The sequence below is a fragment of the Anolis sagrei genome, chromosome 2 (assembly GCF_037176765.1).
Source record: "Anolis sagrei isolate rAnoSag1 chromosome 2, rAnoSag1.mat, whole genome shotgun sequence".
Classification (NCBI taxonomy): Eukaryota; Metazoa; Chordata; class Lepidosauria; order Squamata; family Dactyloidae; genus Anolis; species Anolis sagrei.
The window spans coordinates 69,781,710-69,803,155 of record NC_090022.1 but is presented as its reverse complement, the minus strand read 5'-3'; the positions used below and the strand labels follow the sequence as shown (position 1 = coordinate 69,803,155).

The 21,446-nt window shown below is 37.8% G+C and overlaps 1 protein-coding gene across 1 annotated transcript in view; it reads right to left on the bottom strand.

Annotated features, from left to right (window-relative positions):
• Nucleotides 1-21,446, bottom strand: part of DNAH1 (dynein axonemal heavy chain 1) — a 185,706-nt gene that overhangs the window by 156,592 nt on the left and 7,668 nt on the right. Inside the window, exons 2-4 of the mRNA XM_060765847.2 lie at nt 4,772-5,000; nt 4,288-4,360; nt 1,254-1,428 (exon numbers count right to left, since the gene is read on the bottom strand). Coding sequence (XP_060621830.2) covers nt 1,254-1,428; nt 4,288-4,360; nt 4,772-4,981 — 458 coding nt within the window. The 5' untranslated portion in view covers nt 4,982-5,000. The remainder of the gene's footprint in view (nt 1-1,253; nt 1,429-4,287; nt 4,361-4,771; nt 5,001-21,446) is intronic.

Sequence of the window (21,446 nt, the reverse complement as noted above, 5' to 3'; positions counted from 1 at the left end):
CCATTACACTATTTTTGTTCCTGGGTTGTAAATGTTATTTCCTAGTTGGTTCTATCATAAAAAACTTGGGAAAATGTATTGAACTGCATAAACTTTGTTTTTGTGGGACGTTCTGCAGCACATTTTGTTATAATTTTAAAATGAATAATTCATAGAGTCTCAACCAATTCAACATTGTTTGTGACAGCCACAAAAATTGATTTCTTGAGTATAACAACTACTTTCAAAGTAAGTACCAGACAATTAACCAGGAAACAAAACATTCAAACCAATAACAGAAATGTTTTCAATTTTTGTTTCATAGTGTTATGGCAAGGCTAAGCCACCATTTTTCTGTCACTCTCAGGGCTCGTCCAGACAGTACCTTTATTGTGGTATCTACTGCAACAAAGGAGAGGCTGTCCAGACAACGCTCTGGACAGTCCTGAATTAATTCGCCACAAAACAGGAAAAACCTGGTTTGTGGCAAATTAAATAAACCTGGTAAACTGTGGGAATAACCATCCCATTCCTCGAATCCCCCAGACCCCTTTGAAAAGTAATGAAAACTTACTCAGTCCCCATTACAGGCTTGGAGCACCTCCCCTGGCGCCAGAATTGGGGGTGGGGGGAGAAGAAAAATCATCCTCCCCTGCTCTCCTGGCGCATCATTTCTACGTGTCAGGAAAGCTGCTCCAAGCCTGTAATGGAGGCCGGGTAAGTTTTGATTACTTTTCAAAGGGGTCTGGGGGCTTGGGGAGTGGGGGGGAGGGCCTCCAGATGTTCTCCCAGGCTAGTCCCGGGAGAACGTTTGGACACCCACCCCAAAAAGTGCAAGTTTTTTGGGGTGTAGACAGCCCCCCCCAGTCACTTCTGGGGTAACTGGTAGCTTTTTCCTAGGTATTCTTTACTACCATCCTCAAAAAACCCAGTGTTTAAAATCAGAATATGTCCTAGGATTTGAGAGAATGACAGCAGAGTTGTTGAGGATCTTATGGATCCAAGAATCACACTATCAGCATCACAGTCATTCCATCATCCCGTGGAAGCTTCATCCTGTGTCACAGCTCCATTAGGTGAGATTATTTATATCATTAGGCTTTTTGGAGATAAATCTATCTTTTAATAGAATTAGATTGTTATGCATGCAGAAGTAAAAGTTAGAATTGGATTGTTATTTATACAGAAGTAGTTAAACAATCAAAAGCAAGGTCTAAGTCTTATTTTTCCACAATGAAATAAGGCAGTAATTCTTTTTTCTCATCATTAGTTACCTCTCAATCTCAATTTTCCGAGGGCACTGTCCTGGAAGCACCTCAAAGGGAACTTGTACTTTTGGCTTATATGCCTGCAAGGGAAAGTCTGTTTCTTTGATAATTTCTGTAGTTGGTCCAATTTGTTGGCTATTCAAGATATTCCCAATATTCTCAGGAGTATCAAATGTTGTGACTGACAAGAAACAAAATGGAGGAAAAAACAGTCATTTAAAAGTTATTTAGTTAGTTTTAAATCACTTTATGCCAGTATGCATGCCATATATGATATATAAATATTGAAACGTGTTTTTCCCAAATGACATTCAGGAGTTTTTAGCTTTTCTTTTAGCACTAAAGCCCTTTCCACACAGATGTATAAAATCCACATTGAACTTGATTATATGGAAGTGTAGACTCAGATAATTCAGTTCAAAACAGATATTGTGGATTATCTGCCTTAATATTCCAGGTTATAGGGGTGTATGGAAGGGCCCTAGGAAAGCCAGTGTGGTACAACTTTTACAGAACTAGACAAAGACTGGAGAGAACTATGTTTAAATCACCACTTAGCCACAATGCATGCATGGTGATTTTTAACTACTCACTCTCTCTTAGCCTAATCTACTAAACAAAAATTAGGCAGATTGTTGTGAGGACGACATAGAGGGAAAAGAGCCATGCACATATCCATGAATTTTTGGAGGGAAGACAATGTGTAATAAGCAAGCAAGATAATAAAAAGGGCATGCTGAAAGCAGTAGCTAGAAGTTGTTAATTCATGTTAGCTCTAGAGGTTGACTAGACTATGATAATGCATCAGTGTTTCTTAAAATTCTGACAGATAAAGAATACTGTATTCTTAAGTAATTGTGAATCACTCATAGCAGGACAAGCCTATTATGAACCAGGTCTAAACTCAAAAGAGATTGAAACTCAGTTAATCCGTCATCTGTCGGGGCTACTTTGATTGTACTTTTCCTGGATGGCAGTGTGTTGGACTAAATGGCTCATGTGGTCTCTTTCAACACTATTATTCTAATAAGCAGCTGGAACTGAGGGCTTCTGTTTGGATTTTTCCATTCTTTTCCCTCATTTGAAAATTCTGCACCATCTCAAATTGCAAGTCTGTATATTCTGAGTTTTCAAATAACTCTAATGTTCTCATCTGTCAGCTTCTCTCCATTCCACCGAAACCTGGACATGGTTATGACTTAAAGTCAACTAGGTTTCTGAAATCAAAGGGAAAGAGGAAAGGGAAAGAATCTAGATAAATAGGAATAAATTAAAAATAGTATGATGATGAATTTGGAGTTAGTCTAAAGCACCTTTCAAGAATCATTTGCAACTGGTTATGTAGAAATTTAGACTCTCTTTTAACATTTTTAATTCTTGATTTAGTAAACAGGGCTATCTGTTTATATATCTCAGTGGAAAATCTTTCCAAGACTTTGAAAAAATAGCTGATAGCTGATAATGTGGCCGTGTTTTAACTGGGATGTCCTAATTTCTGTCTTTGACTCATCTTTTCTCCCCCAGGACTGTTCTGGAAGGGACATGCTTTCCTCTCCTAAGAAGTGTGCTGATTGAATCTGGGATGAGAATAGCAGAGGCAAGCTAAAGTAAGTCAGGGGTGTATCAGGCATTGTGGAGGAAAAGGGAGATTTGCTTTCTACAGAAAAAATTGTGGTATTGTAGATTCCTCTAGACTTGTGATGAAGACCAGGAATCTGCTGAAATGTTAATGAAATCAAATTCATTTTATGTTCAATGTGTCTATATGTTTGTATAAATTTTGTTTTCACAGAAATGCCATAATCTATAGTGACTTGATTCTAATATCTATGGACCTAGCCATGGAACCATGGCAAACAATGGTTTTCTCTCCACATATTAAGCTTATTGCTCACATTGTTTGGCTGCTCTCACATATGGTTTCTCCTACTAGAACAGTGGCTCCCAATCTTTTTTGATCAGGAACCACTTCACCAGGGACCACTTTGACCAGGGACCACTCTCCAACATTAGTACCAAAAGGGTTACGAATCAATTTTTGGTCAACTTTAGATTGGGTTTGAAGTGCTGGTTCAGAAAATTACATTGAATAGACCACATCAGCTCTAATTTCTAATACAGAACATATGCCATGATCAGCGACAGGGAAGAAGTGGCCGGCGGTGTGGAAATAAAATAAAATAAAATAAAGTAAGAAGGAGACTCATGGATCAGATTTTTGTCATCACGGCCCACAGGTTAAGAACTGCTGTACTAGATGAAACAGTCTTGGTTTGCATTTAATTTAAAACTTTTGTTTTCTGGCCAGTTTTTGTTGTTATTGTTTTAGGCCAGTGGTTCCCAAACTTATTTGGCCTACTCTCTGGAAATCAATTTTTTGAAATCTTCTCTTTTTTCTTTGATGCTTTCACTGCCCCTTTACAGTTATTCATCGCCCTCAAATGCACCTTTGGCCATTACCGCTCCCCCACACAGATCACTGCAGCGCCCACAAGGGGGCTGCAACACCCACTTTGGGAACCACTGTTTTAGCCAAAGTGGAATCAACTAGATAATCCAGGATTCACCAAAGGTCTGCCTGATTAGGGTCCAATAAGGATCCTGTCAAGAATCAGTCTTACGTTTTTCACTGGTGCTTCAAATCTTTTGCCTTTTTAAAGATCATACATTTTAAAAAGTGCATACTGAATACAAAAACACCAAACTACTTTTAAATATTGCATTTACACTATCTTCCATACCACCTTGAGAAAACAACAACAACAACTTCTGCCTTCTATCTTTTAACAAAACAAATTATCAGGACTTATTATTTTCTCTTTTTTTTCTCCATCTCTTCAGCATGACTCCTCTCTACTGTTCTGAAATAGTGCTATGGCAATCCACCTGTCTGTAAATCAACAGGTGTTCATTTGGCCTTCATTCCACTTGACTGCTCTACTGCTTTTGATATTGTCAATGGTCAATCACATTTTTTCCATTTTCTGATTCCAAGAGTTCAACTTTCTCTCCTCATTTTTGCCCTCTTCTGTGTTGTTACCTTTTGGAGTGTGTTCCTCTAGTTCTGATTGTTTCAGTAAATCCTTATATACACTGGGGCCCTCACACACTTCCTAAAATTAAAGGCAAGAAACATTCCATTAGGAAAACATCTATGCAAATAGAGGGACAAGGAAGAATGGAAAAAAAATCAACAATTCAAGTATTATTTGGAGATTTAGGCATTTGTGTGATTGCAACAAAACTGTAAAGAAAAAGATACACCAAGTTCCTTCTGAGAACCTCAGCATCGATAGCACAATGACAATTTTTTAAGTTTCTGCAGCTGAAGATAAAATGTATTAGTAGAAAGACAAGAATGAAACCAGAGTATGCATACTAAATTGAATCTGAAACTCCTCAAACTGTGTACAAGGTAGCTCATTGGAGTCTATACTATCGGTCATGGGACATCCCTGCAATACTACTGTACCAGTAAGAGAATCAAGCAGTTCTCTTTCATAACATGGATTCCGCACACTTACCCCCAAAAGTTCTGCAGCTCCTGGTGCAAGGACATCAGAGTAAAATCCTCGTTCTTTTGTCACAGGGTACTTCTTGCTACTTGTTTTGTTGGAACTATCTGTTGGGGATAAGCTGGGTCCTGGGGAGGAGTCAGACGTCTGACTGCTGGAATATGGGGGATAGGGACTCCTCCCCAAAGAGCTCGTCAGCTCCCTCTTGGCTTTATCCATGTTGCTTTTGTTTTCACGTCTTGTAGCGGAAACAAATTTCCATTAGTATTTTTATTGCTAAGAAGCTTCAGCAATTCAAATATATATATATATAATATGCTTGCACACATACTTGTTAATTAATTTTAGGAGTAAAAGATTAAGGGGGCTCAAAGCCATAGCTCTAGCCTATAATTGTAAACTCCCCACAGGAGCCCTGATATGAAGTTAGAAAGTTTTCTTATTATAAATCAAATTATTGCTCCATATAGCTATAATGTATGTATACTGACTGGCATCAGATGTTCAGAGTCTAAACAGTTTCCTTATCATACCTACCTGGAATGTCAGGGATTAAACCAGACATTTCCTACAAAGTATATACTCTAGCACCCTGTTGTAACTGGTCCCCAGTGTTTAGGAACAAGTTATAATCAAGTAGTTAATTTAAAGTTATTTTGCTAAAAGGGCATGCTTATTAAGACCGAATCCTCTTGTCCTCACAGCTCTCTGAGGAGAGGACGCAAAACACAGTGGTTAGTGTAAAAGCAACAATTGCTAAACAGCGAGGAATCTTCTCCTGGTATAGAGAGAGCATAGGGGACCAGCCTGAGCCTCCAAAACAGCTGTAAGGTAACTATTTGAAGTACATGGTCAGAGTGGGATCCTGGAAAACAACAAACTGTGCTGTATTTGAATGGCAACAAGGCAGACGCCTTGGGAACAAGGCTTCATTCAAAACCAGAGAAGAATTCACTCCCAAATGCTAGACTAGACTAGTAACAGAAACTTAACTACTTATTATCAATGCTACAAGACTGTGCATCATATCTATATAGTAGTGAAACAAATGAAAGCTAATAATATTTAACTGTATAGAGAAAAAAAAAGATCGAGGATGCAAGAGCCCGAAACTTTAAGTGAAGTGAATTATAATGGAACAAGGATTATAAAAGAAGCAGCTGTGCTATTTTGAAAGATTAAGGAACTGCTGGACATAGTAACTGCTGGTCATAAAACTGCTAGTTACAACAATTCTAGCAGAAATATTCAAAAATGTTTAAATAAATTCACACAAGAATATCAAGCAGGCTTTCTTCCTAAGAGACATATTTGGGACAATCTGAGAGCCGTTTTGGACACAACTGAATACCTGGATAAATATAACAAAAGAAAAGCAGCACTAGTGTTCAGGGATGGTGAAAAAGCATTTGATAGTTTAAACTGAGTGTTTTTATTTGCAATTCTAGAAAGAAATGAAATCTGGAACTAACATAACAAAATGTATTAGAGCAATTTACAGAACACAAACCTCCAAAATTTTAGTGAATGGAGAATTGTCTAAAAAGGTAAAATACAAAAGGGGACAAGGAAAAGATGCCCACTGTCCAAGTTATTATTCATCTTGGCATTTGAAGTGTTATTAAGGGAAATAACAGAGGAGAAAAAAATCAAAGAGCTGAAATTTAAGATTGAAATATTCAAATGGAGAGCATTTGCAGATGCCCTAGTGGTTATAATAGAAGACCCAACAGAAAACACAGAGAATTTACTACATACATTAGAGAATAATTGGGAAGAATAGCAGATTTTAAAACAAATAAACTAAAAACCAAAGTTTTTACAACAAAATTAACAGGAGAAGAGAAAGCTAAAAGAAATATCAGGATTAAAAATTGAAAAAAGTAAAATACTTAGGAATAATGCTCTCAAATTAGAATACAACATGATTTCAAGACAACTATGAAAAGACATGGAAATAAATAAAATCAGATTTGCAAAGATAGAGCACATTAAAGTTGTCACTATTAGGAAGAATATCTGCTATTAAAACGAATATGCTACCAAAAAACTATTTCTTTTTTAGAACATTCTAATTATAATAAATGACGCAACAATGGGGGGAAAAGACTTAACTAGATTCTAGGCAAGAGGCCTAGAATTAAAACCGAGATTCTGAATGATGAAAAGCAAAGAGGAAGATTGGGGTTAACAGACCTGAAATTGTACTTCAAAGCATTCATACAAGTTTCAATGTAAGATTGGCTAACCTTAAGAAATGAGAGACTGTTAAAATTCGAATGTCATGATTTACATTTTGGATGGTATGCCTATATATGATATCCAAAAGCAAAAGTACACACAGATTTTAATCACCATTTTATAAGACAAACCATACTAAAGATTTGGAACAAGTACATAATTAAACTAGGTCCAAAAATCCCATTATCAATTGTAATGGAATAAGCTTTTTATAAGATAGATAAAAAGAAAAGGGAACCCTGGATTACATACAGCAATTTCATAAATATATATAGATTTAAAACTCAAGAAGAACTGAAGGAAGCAGGACTTCACCTACCATGGTACAGATATAGGCAACTGAAATAAAGATTTATACTAGACAGTAAAAATATGGAATTTGGAAGAGACCAACCAGAATTTGATAAGGAACTGTGTACTAATGAAGAACATCTTATTAGAAAAATATATAAAGTATTACTGAAGATAGAAATGGAAGCAGAACTGATAAATAATTGTATAATTAAATGTGCCTAAAATGTTGGGCACAATATAGAACTAGATAAATGAGAAAAATGTGGACTATTGCCTTAAAGAAGATTTGGTGCTATGACCATAGAGAAAAATCTTATAAAATTATGAACAGGTGGTACCTGACCCCAGCAAAACTAGCTAATATGTTTAAGAGAAGAAACAACAAGTGCTGGAAATGTAAAGAACTGGAAGGAACTTTTTTCCACATGTGGTGGTCCTGAAAAAAGCAAGAGAATTCTGGGGCAAGGTACAAAAAATACTGCAAGGATTTTTTCATTCCAAAATAGAATTAAAGCCATTTTTGGGGGAGGGGGGATGTCAACCAAACAAAATAATTAAACTACAAAGTATTGCACTACATGATAATAGCAGTAAAAACTGAATATGCACAGTTCTGGAAGAAGGCAGACCTCCCAACAATAGAAGATAGTTAAAGTCTTTAAAATAGCAGAAATCGACAAATTAGCAATGATGAACAAAGAAAACACACACACACAAAAACTTTATTGAGGACTGGGAACCATTTCTAAATTATGTTTAAAAAAGCAAGAAGGAAAGGTTTGTATAGACAGCTTTATATAATTTCACCCGTTAGAATCTGTGTAGGGAATTTATACATAATAAATATCAGACCAGAAGGAAGAATAGAAAAACAATGTAATAGGAAAGACGAACAGAAATTACGGTATATATGAATATCTCCAAGCTCAAAGGACAGGAAGTCACTAAATTGGGAGGGGTGGAAGGAGGGGAGAGCATAACCAAATACAAATATTGTACAGATGTTAGGAAGTACTGTATTGGTATTTGTATTTGTTTCACTGTTTTTTATGAATATGTAATCCCGCTGCACCCCACGGTGGTGCAGCAGGTTAAACCATTGAGCTGCTGAACTTGCTGACCGAAAGGTTGACTGTTCGAATCCCAGGAGCGGGGTGCGCTCCCACTGTTAGGCCCAGCTTCTGACAACCTAGCAGTTCAAAACATGCAAATGTGAGTAGATTAATAGGTACCGATTCTGCAGGAAGGCAACGGTGCTCCATGCAGTCATGCTGGCTATATGACCTTGGAGATGTCCATGGACAATGCCTACTCTTCATCTTAGAAATGCAGATGAGCACCACTCACCAGAGTCAGACAAGCCTAGACTTGATGTCAGGGGAAAACCTTTACCTTTACCTAAATTGATTTTTTTTTTAAAAAAAAAAAAACTGAATCCAGAATTGGAAAATAACTGTTGAAATATGGATAAAATGAGATTGCAAATAAACAAACTTGAATATACATTGTGCTCCCTTGGGAGAGATACCAACTGAGGAAATTGGAATTATGCTATACATAAATGCATATACTTATATAATAACAAAAGCAGGAGGAGAACAGGAGGCAAACTACATTGAAGCTGTAAATATACAAATTAGTTACTGAGCTATGTAGTCCATTATTGTTCTATCTGACTGGCAGCAGATCTCCAAGATGTCACACAGAGTGATCCTGGAAATAAATCTTTCTCAGCCTTACAATCTAATTGAAAACCTTTCAACTAGAAATGGCATGATTCCACACTGGACCTTATGAAAACAGTGCCATGCACCTATGTTACCTCTTACATTGTTCTTATCATAAAACTATGATACAGTTCCAAGAAGAGATTCCAGGATGTGCCTTTCTGATAAATGCTCACCATTTAAATAGTGAGCTCGGAAGATCTTTGCGTACAGCCTCAAATACTGAACTATATAAACTAATGATCTGAGATAACACACAAGTATGTTCACACGGAGAGCAGTAATTTCCCAAACGAAATTGACTTCAGACCAACTGATGCAACAAATGTGTTACCCAATTCAACATTATCTAAGCAGAAAACTCAAGAACACATGAACAATAGAAGGAATCTTAGAATGAAGCCATATCCATGTGGTTACCATTAACATGGCAGGCTGCAAAACATCACACTCATGATTCACGTCAGTTCCAACCTACTTAAGTTGTTATACCAATCTGACTTAGGTTCACCCCAACCTACACACTACATACTCCATTCATCCAAAAGTTGTCTACAGGGAATCACCTAGCCCATCTGTCTCCAACAATGGCCAACCAGATTTCTTTTACAATAAGAGTTGTCAAAACGCATTAAGTATTCAGCAATATGCCATTAATTACTTGAAGAAACATAACGCATGACAAAAACCTGTTCCACAATAACTCACACCCACGAACACAGTCAGTTCAAGACCAAATCAATAGAAGCGTATAAAACTATAAATATTAAAAAAGTTTTTTTCCAAAAAAATATCCTCTCAATATAGAAAACATTAAATGCTCAATTTCAGTTTTTTGTCATTAAAATTAAATTAGGAATTAGCTCTGGTAATGCTTTTGTTTTTCTTTGGGTGATCTTCTCTGTCAATATCTTTTCAGCTGTCAGGCTAAATGCAAGCCCAAGCAATTATTATGTGTCTGGGCATCTGAGCAAGATAAGGTTACTTATGTAAATGTTGGTGTTAATTAAGTACTGCCCTCAGCATTCTGGCAAGAGCAGAGTGCTGCCTTTTGTTGTGCAAAATTCAGCCCCCAAAGCTATTTTTTTGGTGCCCAACATAACCTCAAAGAGTAAGATCTTTTGTGATTGGCTGCAGCCTGCACACATGGATGGCTGCCCCATAGCAGGGTGGCATCAGCAAATAAGACTTGGTGATCAGTGATTGAGCAGATGTTGCATTGTAATTAGAAGGTGAAATGGTAATAAAAACCTAGGCATGAGCAAAATCTATATACCTTAGAGGGGTCCGTTAATGTGTTTCATGCTGGCTCAGCAAGATGACACTTTCTAAAATAACAAACAAACACACTGTTCTCTAAGGAACAGTTTAAAAATAATGATAAAGCCCCTACCATAGTTCTTTAATCATGGTCAGTCTAACTTTCATTGTGCTAGCTGTATCCCTACAATATAAGACAGTTTTAATGCAGTCTTTTAACAAAACGTAATAAAATTCTATGGTGGCTTGACATTTTATTCTTTGTCATTCCATCTCCCCCACAAAGATCAAAAAACAACTGTCTCCCCACCCCAGTACTTGAATGCTCATGTTTTTGCTTCCTGTAAAAGGAATGCTGTGTAGTTGAATGACAGTGTTTCTAATACCAAAACAATTTATTTCAGTTGCAATCTAATTTTATGTGATAAACAAAGGGCAACCACACACAAATTTCTGCATAATAGTATGGAGCACAAACTGATTATCACAGAAATGTAAGTCTTCACTAGGTTTCTTCTAGGAGACAGCAATGAGGAATTTCTGAAATTTTCTTCCCACTACAAGGAAGTTAAAATATCAGAAAGTTTGTGCAGATTATTCACAATTCAAGACTTTTACTGTGCAGAACTGAAGCAGAAGAAGAAGAAGAAGAAGAAGAGGAGGAGGAGGAAGATGAAGACTTAATTTATAACCTGCCCTCTCTCCCCAAAAGGACTCAGAGCAGTTTATAAAACCATATAGAATTTTCTGTCCAGGAAACATAATTTTCTGGGTGGAAAATAATTTCAACATAAAAATATTAATGTCTACACAGAAATTGCAAAAACATCCCATTTTTTAAATGCAGAAACCATCATTTGCAACAATTAATATTTCTGCACTATCTTGCACACAGAAAATGCAGTTTCTCAAATTAAAATGCATATGATGAAAAGCAATCATATGTGACTTAAGTGCAAAGCAATTATATGTGAATTTTGCACTCCTGAAGTGTAAATAATCTCATCAGTCTGGGATTCTGCTCATCAATATTCCGTATGACTTCAAAAATATGTTTTTTGACCATTTTTTCATTTCAAATATTATTTTCATCCATAGAGCCACACATATACCATCTAAACAAGATGATAGATTGTGAACAATATCAATCCATAACATTTCCATGGCCTTACATGTATGACTGAAAGCAGAATAATGACACCTTTTAGGGTCAACCTTGAGTTCCAATGAAAGTTAGCAAGAATCCAAATCGACTGTTATGCTTTTAAATGTTAGTTTTCAGTCATGTAGATATGCTATAACACATAGGGCAGAACTTTCTAAACATTTCATATTTGTGACACACTTTATAGACATGCATCATTTTGCAACACATTAATTCAGCTTTACGAGCAAACTGGAAGTTAAACCAATTTCTTAAAAGACATATGGATACATGAATAAATTGTCACAGTGATCTATTGGGAAAATATCCCCCTGACCAGATACCCTATCTCAGTGGTTCTCAACCTGTGGGTCCCCAGGTGTTTTGGCCTACAACTCCCAGAAATCACAGCCAGTTTACCAGCTGTTAGGATTTCTGGGAGTTGAAGGCCAAAAACATCTGGGGACCCCAGGTTGAGAACCACTGCCCTATCTCCATGGCTCACTGTATCAGGGGACTTCAATATCCATGTTGAACTGCCCTGTCAGGGGTGGCTCAGGACTTTATGTCTGCCAGGACAACCATGGGTTTGTCTCAATTGATATCTAGCCCCACATATGCTACTGGTCACACCCTAGACCTTGTATTTTATACAGAGGGTGGGCATGCTGATCTGAGAATGGAGGAGCTTTCTGTCATGGACAGATCACTATCTCATCAGGTTTAGACTGGCTGGGATTCAGAACTTCTACGGGGGCGGGGGACCCATGAAGATGGTCTGACACAGGAGGCTTATGAATCTGGACGGATTCCTAACAGCTCTTGGGGAATTTCTCACTATTTGGGAAGGTGATCCTGTTGAAACCCTAGTTGATCTCTGAAATGGGGAAATGACCAGGGGTAGTAGACAATTGCTCCAAAGCATCCCTTCTCATAAAGTGCAAGTGCACCATCCTCTTGGTTCACAAAGGTGTTGGCAGCAATGAAATGCATGAGATGGAGACTAGAGTGACAGTGGCAAACAACTCAGAGTGATTCTGACCAAAAACAAGCGAAGATGTATCTGAAGATCTATGGTGGGGCAATAAAAGCAGCAAAAAGAGCATTTTATAAGATTGCTTGAATTCGCTCTGATTTATACACCACAGTTGATACAGCTCTGGTGGATGTCAACTTGGCACCTGCTTATCCTGTGTTGATGGATACCTTTCAATTTGTGCAGCCTGAGGATGAGGACAGGTATCTTGGGCAGGTGACACATGTGCTCTAGACCCTTTTCCTTCCTGACTCATAAAACAGGCCAGAGGGGGACTGGTGGAGTGGATCAGGGAAGTGATTACCACCTCCCTACATTAGGGCAGGGTCCCTGCAGGCCTCAAGGAGGCAGTAGTAAGATCACATCTTCCTTAGACGCCCCTGTACTAGACAACTACAGACCAACCTCCAACCTCCCATTTTTAGGCAAGGTTCTGGAGCGTGTGGTGTCTTCGAAACTCTAAGGGTTCCTGGATGAAGCAGATTATCTAGATCCATTTCAGTCTGGTTTCAGGCCTCGTTACAGGACACAGACAGCTTTGGTTGCCTTGGTGGATGACCTATACAGAAAACTAGACGGGGGGGGGGGGGGGGGGCATTTCCCTGTTGGTTCTTCTGGGCCTTTCAGCGGCTTTTGATACCATCCACCATGGTATCCTTCTGAGTCACCTTTCTGAGATGGGGCTTGGAGGTACTATTCTTTAGTGGCTCCATTCCTTCCAGGAGGGATGTTCTCAGAAGGTGGTGCTGGGATACTTCTATTTGACTCCTTGACCATTGGCCTATGGGGTCCCTCAGGTCTCCGTGCTGTCCCGCATGCTGTTCAACATATACGTGAAACTGCTAGGAGAGTTCATCCGGAGTTTTGGAGTGTGGTGCCATGCAGATGACACTCCGCTCTATCACTCCTTTTCATCTAATTCCCAGGAAGCAGTTCCTGTGCTAAACTGCGTCCTGGTAACTGTAATGACTGGGTGAGGGCAAACAAATTGAAGCCTAATCCAGACAAGACAGAGGTGTTCCTAGTCAGTCGCAAGACAGATCAGGGATAGAGAGTCAGTCTGTGTTAGATGGGGTTACACTCTCCATGAAAATGCAGGTTCATAGTTGGGGAGTACTCCTGGATTCAGCTCTGATCCTGGTTGGACTACTTCAATGTACTCTACATGGGGCTGCCTTTGTAAAGTGCTCAGAAACTTCAGTTGTTCCAAAGAGCAGCAGCCAGACTACTAACTGGGGTTGGCTACAGGGAGCATACAACTCCTGTGTTGCAACTGCTCCAATGACTGCTAACATGTTTCCGAACACCATTCAAAGTGCTGGTTTTGACCTACCAAGCTCTATACAACTCCGGTCCAGGTTATTTTAAAGAACACATCTCTTTCTATGAACCTGGGAGATATTTACGATCTACAGGGGAAGGCCTTCTCTCAGTCCCACTACCCATTCAATTACGCTTGGTGGGGACACGGAAGAGGGTATTTTCGGTAGCTGCTCCCACTGTGGAACTCCCCTCCCAAGAGAAACCAGAATGGCCCCATCCCTGCTGGCCTTCCGTAAGCAGGCCAAGATCTTCCTCTGCCAACAGGCTTTTGGGTAAGGGTAAGGGGAGGCTCTGGGAGGGTTGGTGGCGTTGGGGGTGGAATTTGACTTTTAAAGGTCGTTTTAGTGTATTTACTGTATTTTTAATTCTGTTTTTATCACACTGTTATTATTTAATTGTTTTTAAACTTTTGTATTGTTCTTTTAAAAGTGTTTAGTGTGGATAGATGTTAGCTGTTTTGAGTCCCCACAGGAAGAAAGACAGGTTATAAGATAATAACTGTAATAATGAAATATGTGGGGACACAATGTATCTCATGAAAACCTTTCATTTATATATTTTTAAATATATAAATTGTAAGATAATAGAAAACATTTCCATTTTTTTTGTCATTTCTCATTATTTTAGCGCAGAATACTTATACACTGCAGCTGACATACTAATGTGTCGCAATGCATAGTTGATCTGACACAGGGATCATAAAGCCAGAAATGGCAGCTTGGGGGTATACCTTACCGAATTGAAGCAGGTTAACAATATGTGTAACAATATCTCAACCAGTCAGAACCTGTCCATGATATTTTGTTTCAGGCATAATTTGTGAACTATCTTTCAGAGCAAACCATGTGGAGTATATCACACTAAATATCATGAGATGACTAAGTAATGAAATGTGAAAGCAAGGCCCTAGTTTTCAAAGAACGCAATCTCCCTTTCAAGTACTAGCCAAGCCTGGCCCTGCTTAGCCTCCATGATCAGACACCATCTGACAAAAGGTCCAAGCAAACAAACAAAATCAACAAAAAACATTCACTTGTTTATGAGACAGTTTGATAGCTGAAGTGTTTCCTATGATAACTACAAACATTGAAGCAGCCACATGAATAACTATCACAGGACTTGAGAGGTTTTTTTTCTGGAAAAGTGTTTTAGCTTAAGGAAATTCTTAACTTTTAGAGTTGCCCTAACATGGTGAGGGATATGAATATAGTGGTTCATTATCTGGGCACATTGAGAGGATATTAAAGTAATAGTAGATGCAGTAGACTCTCAGTGAACAGGAACTCAAGCAACCATATTTCTCAAGTAACCAGCAAAACATCAAAGAAAAAAAAACTTTAGATGTTTAAAAATTTGTTTTTATAATATTGTAAAACAGTAAAACTAGGCTGCATTATATTAAATTTATTTGTCTTTATTTGATTTTAATTACTGTATGTCAATATTACAATCAAGTCAATACAATGGATATGGTATGGTATGGTATGGTATGGGGTACAGTATTAGTTTGGCCTATTTTAATAGTAACTCTCAACCAATCAGAAACTACATTTATTTGGCATCTACCAATTCCCAGAGGTAATGGTTAATTCAGATTCTACTGTACATTACTATGAAGCAAAATTGAACAGAACAACTAGTGAGTGAATGTCTGAGACTGCAATATTTCTGAAGCTACTAATTTTTGGATTTAATTCTTACCCTAGGTAGAATACTTTGTAGTAGTTGTTAATTACCTTTAAGTCAACTTCAATTTATGGCACCCGATGAAAGACCTCTAAGCCATCCTATTCTCAACAGCCCTACTCAGATCTTGCAGATTGAGGGACATTTATCAATAAACATTTTAAAAGAATATTCCTTAATGGAATAGGGAACCAACTTGATTTCTAGCATATTAATTTTCCAACTCTTATCTTCACTAATCTTTTGCTATTGTCTGTGTCTTACTTACTTAGCAAAAGCTCATGCCCTAAAGAATTATGTACTACCGTTCATTTTTATTAGCTATATTTTATGTTTTGGCTACAGCTATTTTCGCAGTGTAGCATGACTGGTTGCTATCAGTTAAGATCTAAGACCTCCCAATGAATCATAGCTGGACCTTTTATGGCTGCTGAATTCCTACTATAAAACAATACTAATGTCAAATGATCCTGCTGTGCCTTCCACCTCTCATATGTGTTCCATGTCCCATTGAGAAGGTAAGAAAGGCACTGAACAACTGTGCTCACCTTTCACCTTGGCAGACTTGAGCTCAGTATCTTTTATTCTGAGGAAACAAACACCATCCTTACCTCATTAGACCACTTTTCATCTCCAGAATAATTATAAATATAATAATTATAAATATTTAGTGACATCAAATAGATTAATCTAATCTCTGAATGTCAGCACAGCCATGACAAACATACATGCTAAATGCATGTTCACGGATTTAGCCATACAAGAGTCTATTTTTGTGTAACCAGTATTGTGATCAAAAGTAGACTCCTTTATTCCCACTTTTTCATCAACCAGCGAAGTGCATACTTTGTAAACCCATACATGTGTCATTGGCTTTCAGGCTTAGGAGACACTATTGACTCATGCATGACTAGTTTTATAGTTTAACTCATTTTTTTCATTTTTCAACTTCCTGTCATATCCAGTTAATACATATATCATTCAAAATTATATATATATTCAAAAATAAAGCTATTTTATGTTTGGAACTGACACATTGTCTGTAGAGCCACATCAACAGCATATGCCCAAAAAAGTAGATGCACAGTGGGATGAGGACCAAGAATGGTATATAAATGATTGGCAAGCTCTGCCTACAACTGAAACAACAGATGCTGCTATAGGACAGGGCTGAATGCCATTGACAGCTGTGTGGGGGAGGTGAGTAATACACCTACTCACAACGGACCTGTATCTTTACTGCTGTGCAGCTAGTACAGTCGCTGGTCCTTCACTGAAGTTCTCTGCAATCACCAAAATCTATTCACCAATTAAAATAAACTCCTGCTTAGTATCCTGATCAAAAGCATGCCCATCTGTCAGATTCACAGGAGGAAAGCACTCACGCTAGTTTTTGACAATTGTGAAATTGGCAGAGTCTTTTCCAGAGTACAAGGAAATAAAATAGAGTTGAAAAGAATTTACTCGACACCTATTTATTTAATTGTTAAGATTTTGCTCATTAAACCAGTCACCAAGAACCCAATGTCTCGGAACAAAACAATATACAATGCAGAGGAAAGAAACTCAGCTGCCCCTTTCCTATTGAGATGGCCCCTGCTACCTTTCTTAGAAACCAGCTGGTATATTGCATTTTTCTTCAGTTTGGAGGATGAGTAGAAAAATACCAATCTGTTCTTTTCTCCCTGCTGTGCAAGCTTTGAAAAGTAGCAAAGCCTGGGGGCAAGTTAAGAGGTGATAACCCTACTGCAAGCGTGGTTTTTGGATCTTCTGGAAGCTTCTTTGCCCTTTCTTCAAAGTCCTAGGGCAAAAATTCTTCTTTAGATGCAAAAAAAAAGGTCTTGCTTTTTGAGCTGGCTAAAAAACTCTCTCATTTAACAGAAGGGAGGAGGGAAAAGTTCCATTCCACCCCTCAGCAAGCAACTAGTTTGAGATTTCTACAAATACACCATGCAAAGTTCACAGTTGGGATGTGAAGCAGATATTATACCAGACAGTGTTTCTCCATTCCCAAAGGATTTGGAGAATAGTGCACAGATAAAGGTGTCAAGTATGAGAGTCTGTAAAAATAGTCAAGAAAGCACATATATTTCTACCAAATTAAATATTGCAAGGTGTCTTTTCTCCTTGGAGAAGAATAACACTTGAAATAGCTCTGGAGGAGAGACAGGTTTCAAAGGCACCAGCTATGCTGAATTTTAATCACAATTGCCAACATAATTATAATTTATACACTTGGAAAAAATCTTTCCTCAAATATTTTTGATCTTATTTAATTAATATGCAAAAAGAAACGTCCTGTATGGCCCGAATAAAGTAATAAATGCTTCCATTTTTTATGTAATCAATTACAATCTAATTCAGAACAAACAAATTATAAAACTATTAAACTGGTACTGGCACAGTATATTTACTACTACCGCAGTTCATCCATGTAACACATAATCAAAGATGCTCATTAAGGTACATCACACAAGCTCTTCAACGCCTTAAAATAAGCCTGGAAAATAATTCTGTACTAAGGTTGTTTAATGGAGCTAACAGAATGAGATCATGCTATAGCAGGAATGTTGATACAATAAAAACAGCATCGTGAGTCATGGTGAAAAAACCCCCACAATTTCTCATTCAGTGCCAATATTATACTTTAAAGACGTTACAATTCACACATTTTTCTTATGCTCTGGAATAGCATTTCAGTCCAGTGCTTTAGCTGCATTCCTTCAATCAGGGGTCCTGAAACTTTTTAAGCAAAGGGCCAGTTCCCTCAGACTGTTGTGGGGGGACGGGGGGACGGGGGACGGGGACTATGTTTTGAAAGATTCCTATGCACACTGCACATTTCTTATTTGTGATGCAAAAAAAAAAAACATTCAAGAACTATTCAATATTAAAAATGAAGAACAATTTTAACCAACATAAACTTACCAGTATTTCAGTGGGAAGTGTAGGCCTGGTTTTGGCTGATGAGATAGGCAAGTTAATTAGGATTATTGTTGTTGCGTGTTTCAAGTTATTTCAGACTTAGGGCAACCATAAGTTTAAGGTTTAGGGTAGGGGTGAGGGAAATGACATTGGAGGGCCGCATGCTGCTCACGGGCCTTGGTTTCAGGAACCCTGCTTTAATCCAATATTTTAACTAAATAGGCTAAGAAAACAATAGTTTTTAAAAAAAATGAGATCCAAAATGGTTATAATGGAAAGACAAACCAGTCTTAACAACAATAAAAGGCTAAAAGGCTCAACATCAAATTAGGTGATAATTAAATTCAGAAAGAAACACATTAGCTCTGTCTGGTTGCTTAGACATTCTTAACATCTCATTAAGGTAGTGTCAGGTGGGAAATATGCCAGATTTCAAAAAGAACGTTGCACATTTTGTTGTTGTGGTTATTTGCACTCTTGTTGTTGTGCCTAAATATAACATTAGAAAACAGATATTTTGTTTCCTTTACAAATTGTTGTGTACCAAATAGATTTTTTGATGCTGATCACAGAAATAACTTAAAATTGTCACATCACGTAAGGTTTTTGAGAAATGGTCAATTTTGTTTTAGAAAATTTTGAAATATTTCTTTGTTTGACAGTAACTTGCATTTTTTTTTAGATTGCTCTTATCTTTGACAGCCATAACCATCATTATGTTAACATATAACAGAGACTCGGTCTGTTAAAATATCACAAGAATAAATTTCTGATTGTGTAGAGACTTGTTCAGGCATGCCAGAAGCATGGACACTAGAGGATGAGTAGATGATAATAGTGATCAGATGCAGATGGAAGCTGATGCTGATCTTGACTTTGTACCTTCAACATCCAGTGATGCTCATTTAATATCTCAGGCAAAGCTGAATGTTCTGGTCAGAGATTTGGGTTTATTGAAGAGTCAAGCAGAGCTGCTTGGATCAAGTCTTAAAAGATGGAATCTTGTCCTCTGAGACAAAAGTCTCAAAACTTCTCCACCATGATGAGGATTTGACAGAATATTTTAGCCAAGCTAACAGTCTGAGCTTTTGCTGTGACATCAATGGATTGTTTTGTGTTCTCAGATGCAACCATGACCCAATAGAACAGTGATTGTGTATTGGCTCATGATTCATAAATTAATAAAATAATAGAGTTGAAAGAGACCACGTGGGCCATCTAGTCCAACTCCCTACCATGCAGGAAAAGTACAACCAAAGTACCTCTCACAGATTCTTAAGTTTGAAGGCTGTTTTGCTACACAGTGACAATACCAACCCTTCTATACCTACTGAACATGCCATTCATATGAAAGAATCATATGAAAACATGCAACTTCTGCTGAACTGTCTTCAATACTCAAAACATGACTGGAATTTGTGTGGTGCTCTTAAGGTAATTGCAATTCTACTGGGTCTGCAGCTTGGTTACACAAAGTATTGCTGTTTCCTTTGTGAGTGGGACAGACAAGCAAGAGATTTGCATTATATCAGAAAAGACTAGCCTCCCCGCAATAAATTGGTTCCATGGCAGAAGAATGTCGCACATGACCCATTGGTTGATCCAAAGAAGATATTTCTTCCACCTTTACACATCACACTCGGGCTAATGAAAAACGTCAATAAGGGAATGAGCAAGCAAAGTGAAACCTTAATTTATTTGTGATAGATGTTTCCATGCATAAGTGATGTGAAGATAAAATATGGTATTTTCATTGGCCCATAAATCCGAGATGTGATGAAGGATAGCCACTTTTATGGTCTTCTACTGGGTGCAGAACATGTTGCATGGACAGTCTTCAAGAATGTTGTCTGTAACTTTCTAGGCAACTATAAAGCACCAGATTATGTCCAACAGGATAAAAGTCTGCTTCAGGCATACAAATCTTCATTCCCACTTGGACTTCTTTCCAGACAACCTGGGTGCTGTGAGTGATGAACATGGTGAAAGGTTTATTTGCCGAGATGGAGAAACGGTATAAGGGCAAATAGAATCCGTATATGTTGAGTAACTATTGTTGAACTCTCATTCGCAAAGTGTCAGACAGTGATTACAAACAAAAATCTGCAGCAAAACATTTTTAGTTTTGTTTCCTGATGACACCATTACTATCACAGTGTATGCTACTATAGACATCTATAGCAATGACAATTCACAGCAATCCATATAGCAATACTTAGGATGCATTGCCTTTTTCTGGAAAACTGTGCATGCTTCATAAATACATAGTTGTGTCCAGTGTGTTAAAATCTACTTGGTTCACCCAAAATTGTGAAGGAAACAAAACATTATGAAAAAAAATGTTTACCAGTGTAATCTATGACTTTTGTGGAGATGGGCATGCCTTCAGATCACTTATTGCCTTAAGCAGAACACATACATTGCATAGGCTTTTCTTAGACAAGGAATACTCAGAGGTGGCTTAAACATTTCCTTCTTTTTAGCCAGTTGCTGAATCCACTTCAAGTTCTATTCTACCTAACTTGCCAAATGGGGTAGGGTCCAGCACTTTGGATAGCTCCTTTAAAGCATGGACAAAAGCAGGGTTTCTCAAACTGTGCTCCTCCAGATATTTTGGACTTCAGCTCCCACAATTCCCGAACAGCTGATAAGTTGGCTGAAATTGCTGGGAGCTGAACTCCAAAACATCTGGAAGAACACAGTTTGAGAAACACTGGACTAAAGGACTTTTGCACTATATCACTGTGTGTATGTGCCTTCAAGTTGCTTTTTAGCTTATGGCAACCCTAATAATTTATTTAGGTTTTCTTAGGAAAGAAATTTGCAGAAGCAGTTTGCCATTTCCTTCCTACAGCACCTGGTATTCATTGACCATCTCCCATCCAAGTACTAAGCAGGATTGACTTTCTTGGCTTCCATGATCAGCAGGTTCTAGTGCCTTTAGGATCTTTAGGGTTTCTGGGTGGGTGTACCAGGATCTTTTTAATATTAAAATTCAATGGAAATATATGTGAAATAATCATAAGGTGACTTCAAGACACAGAGTGA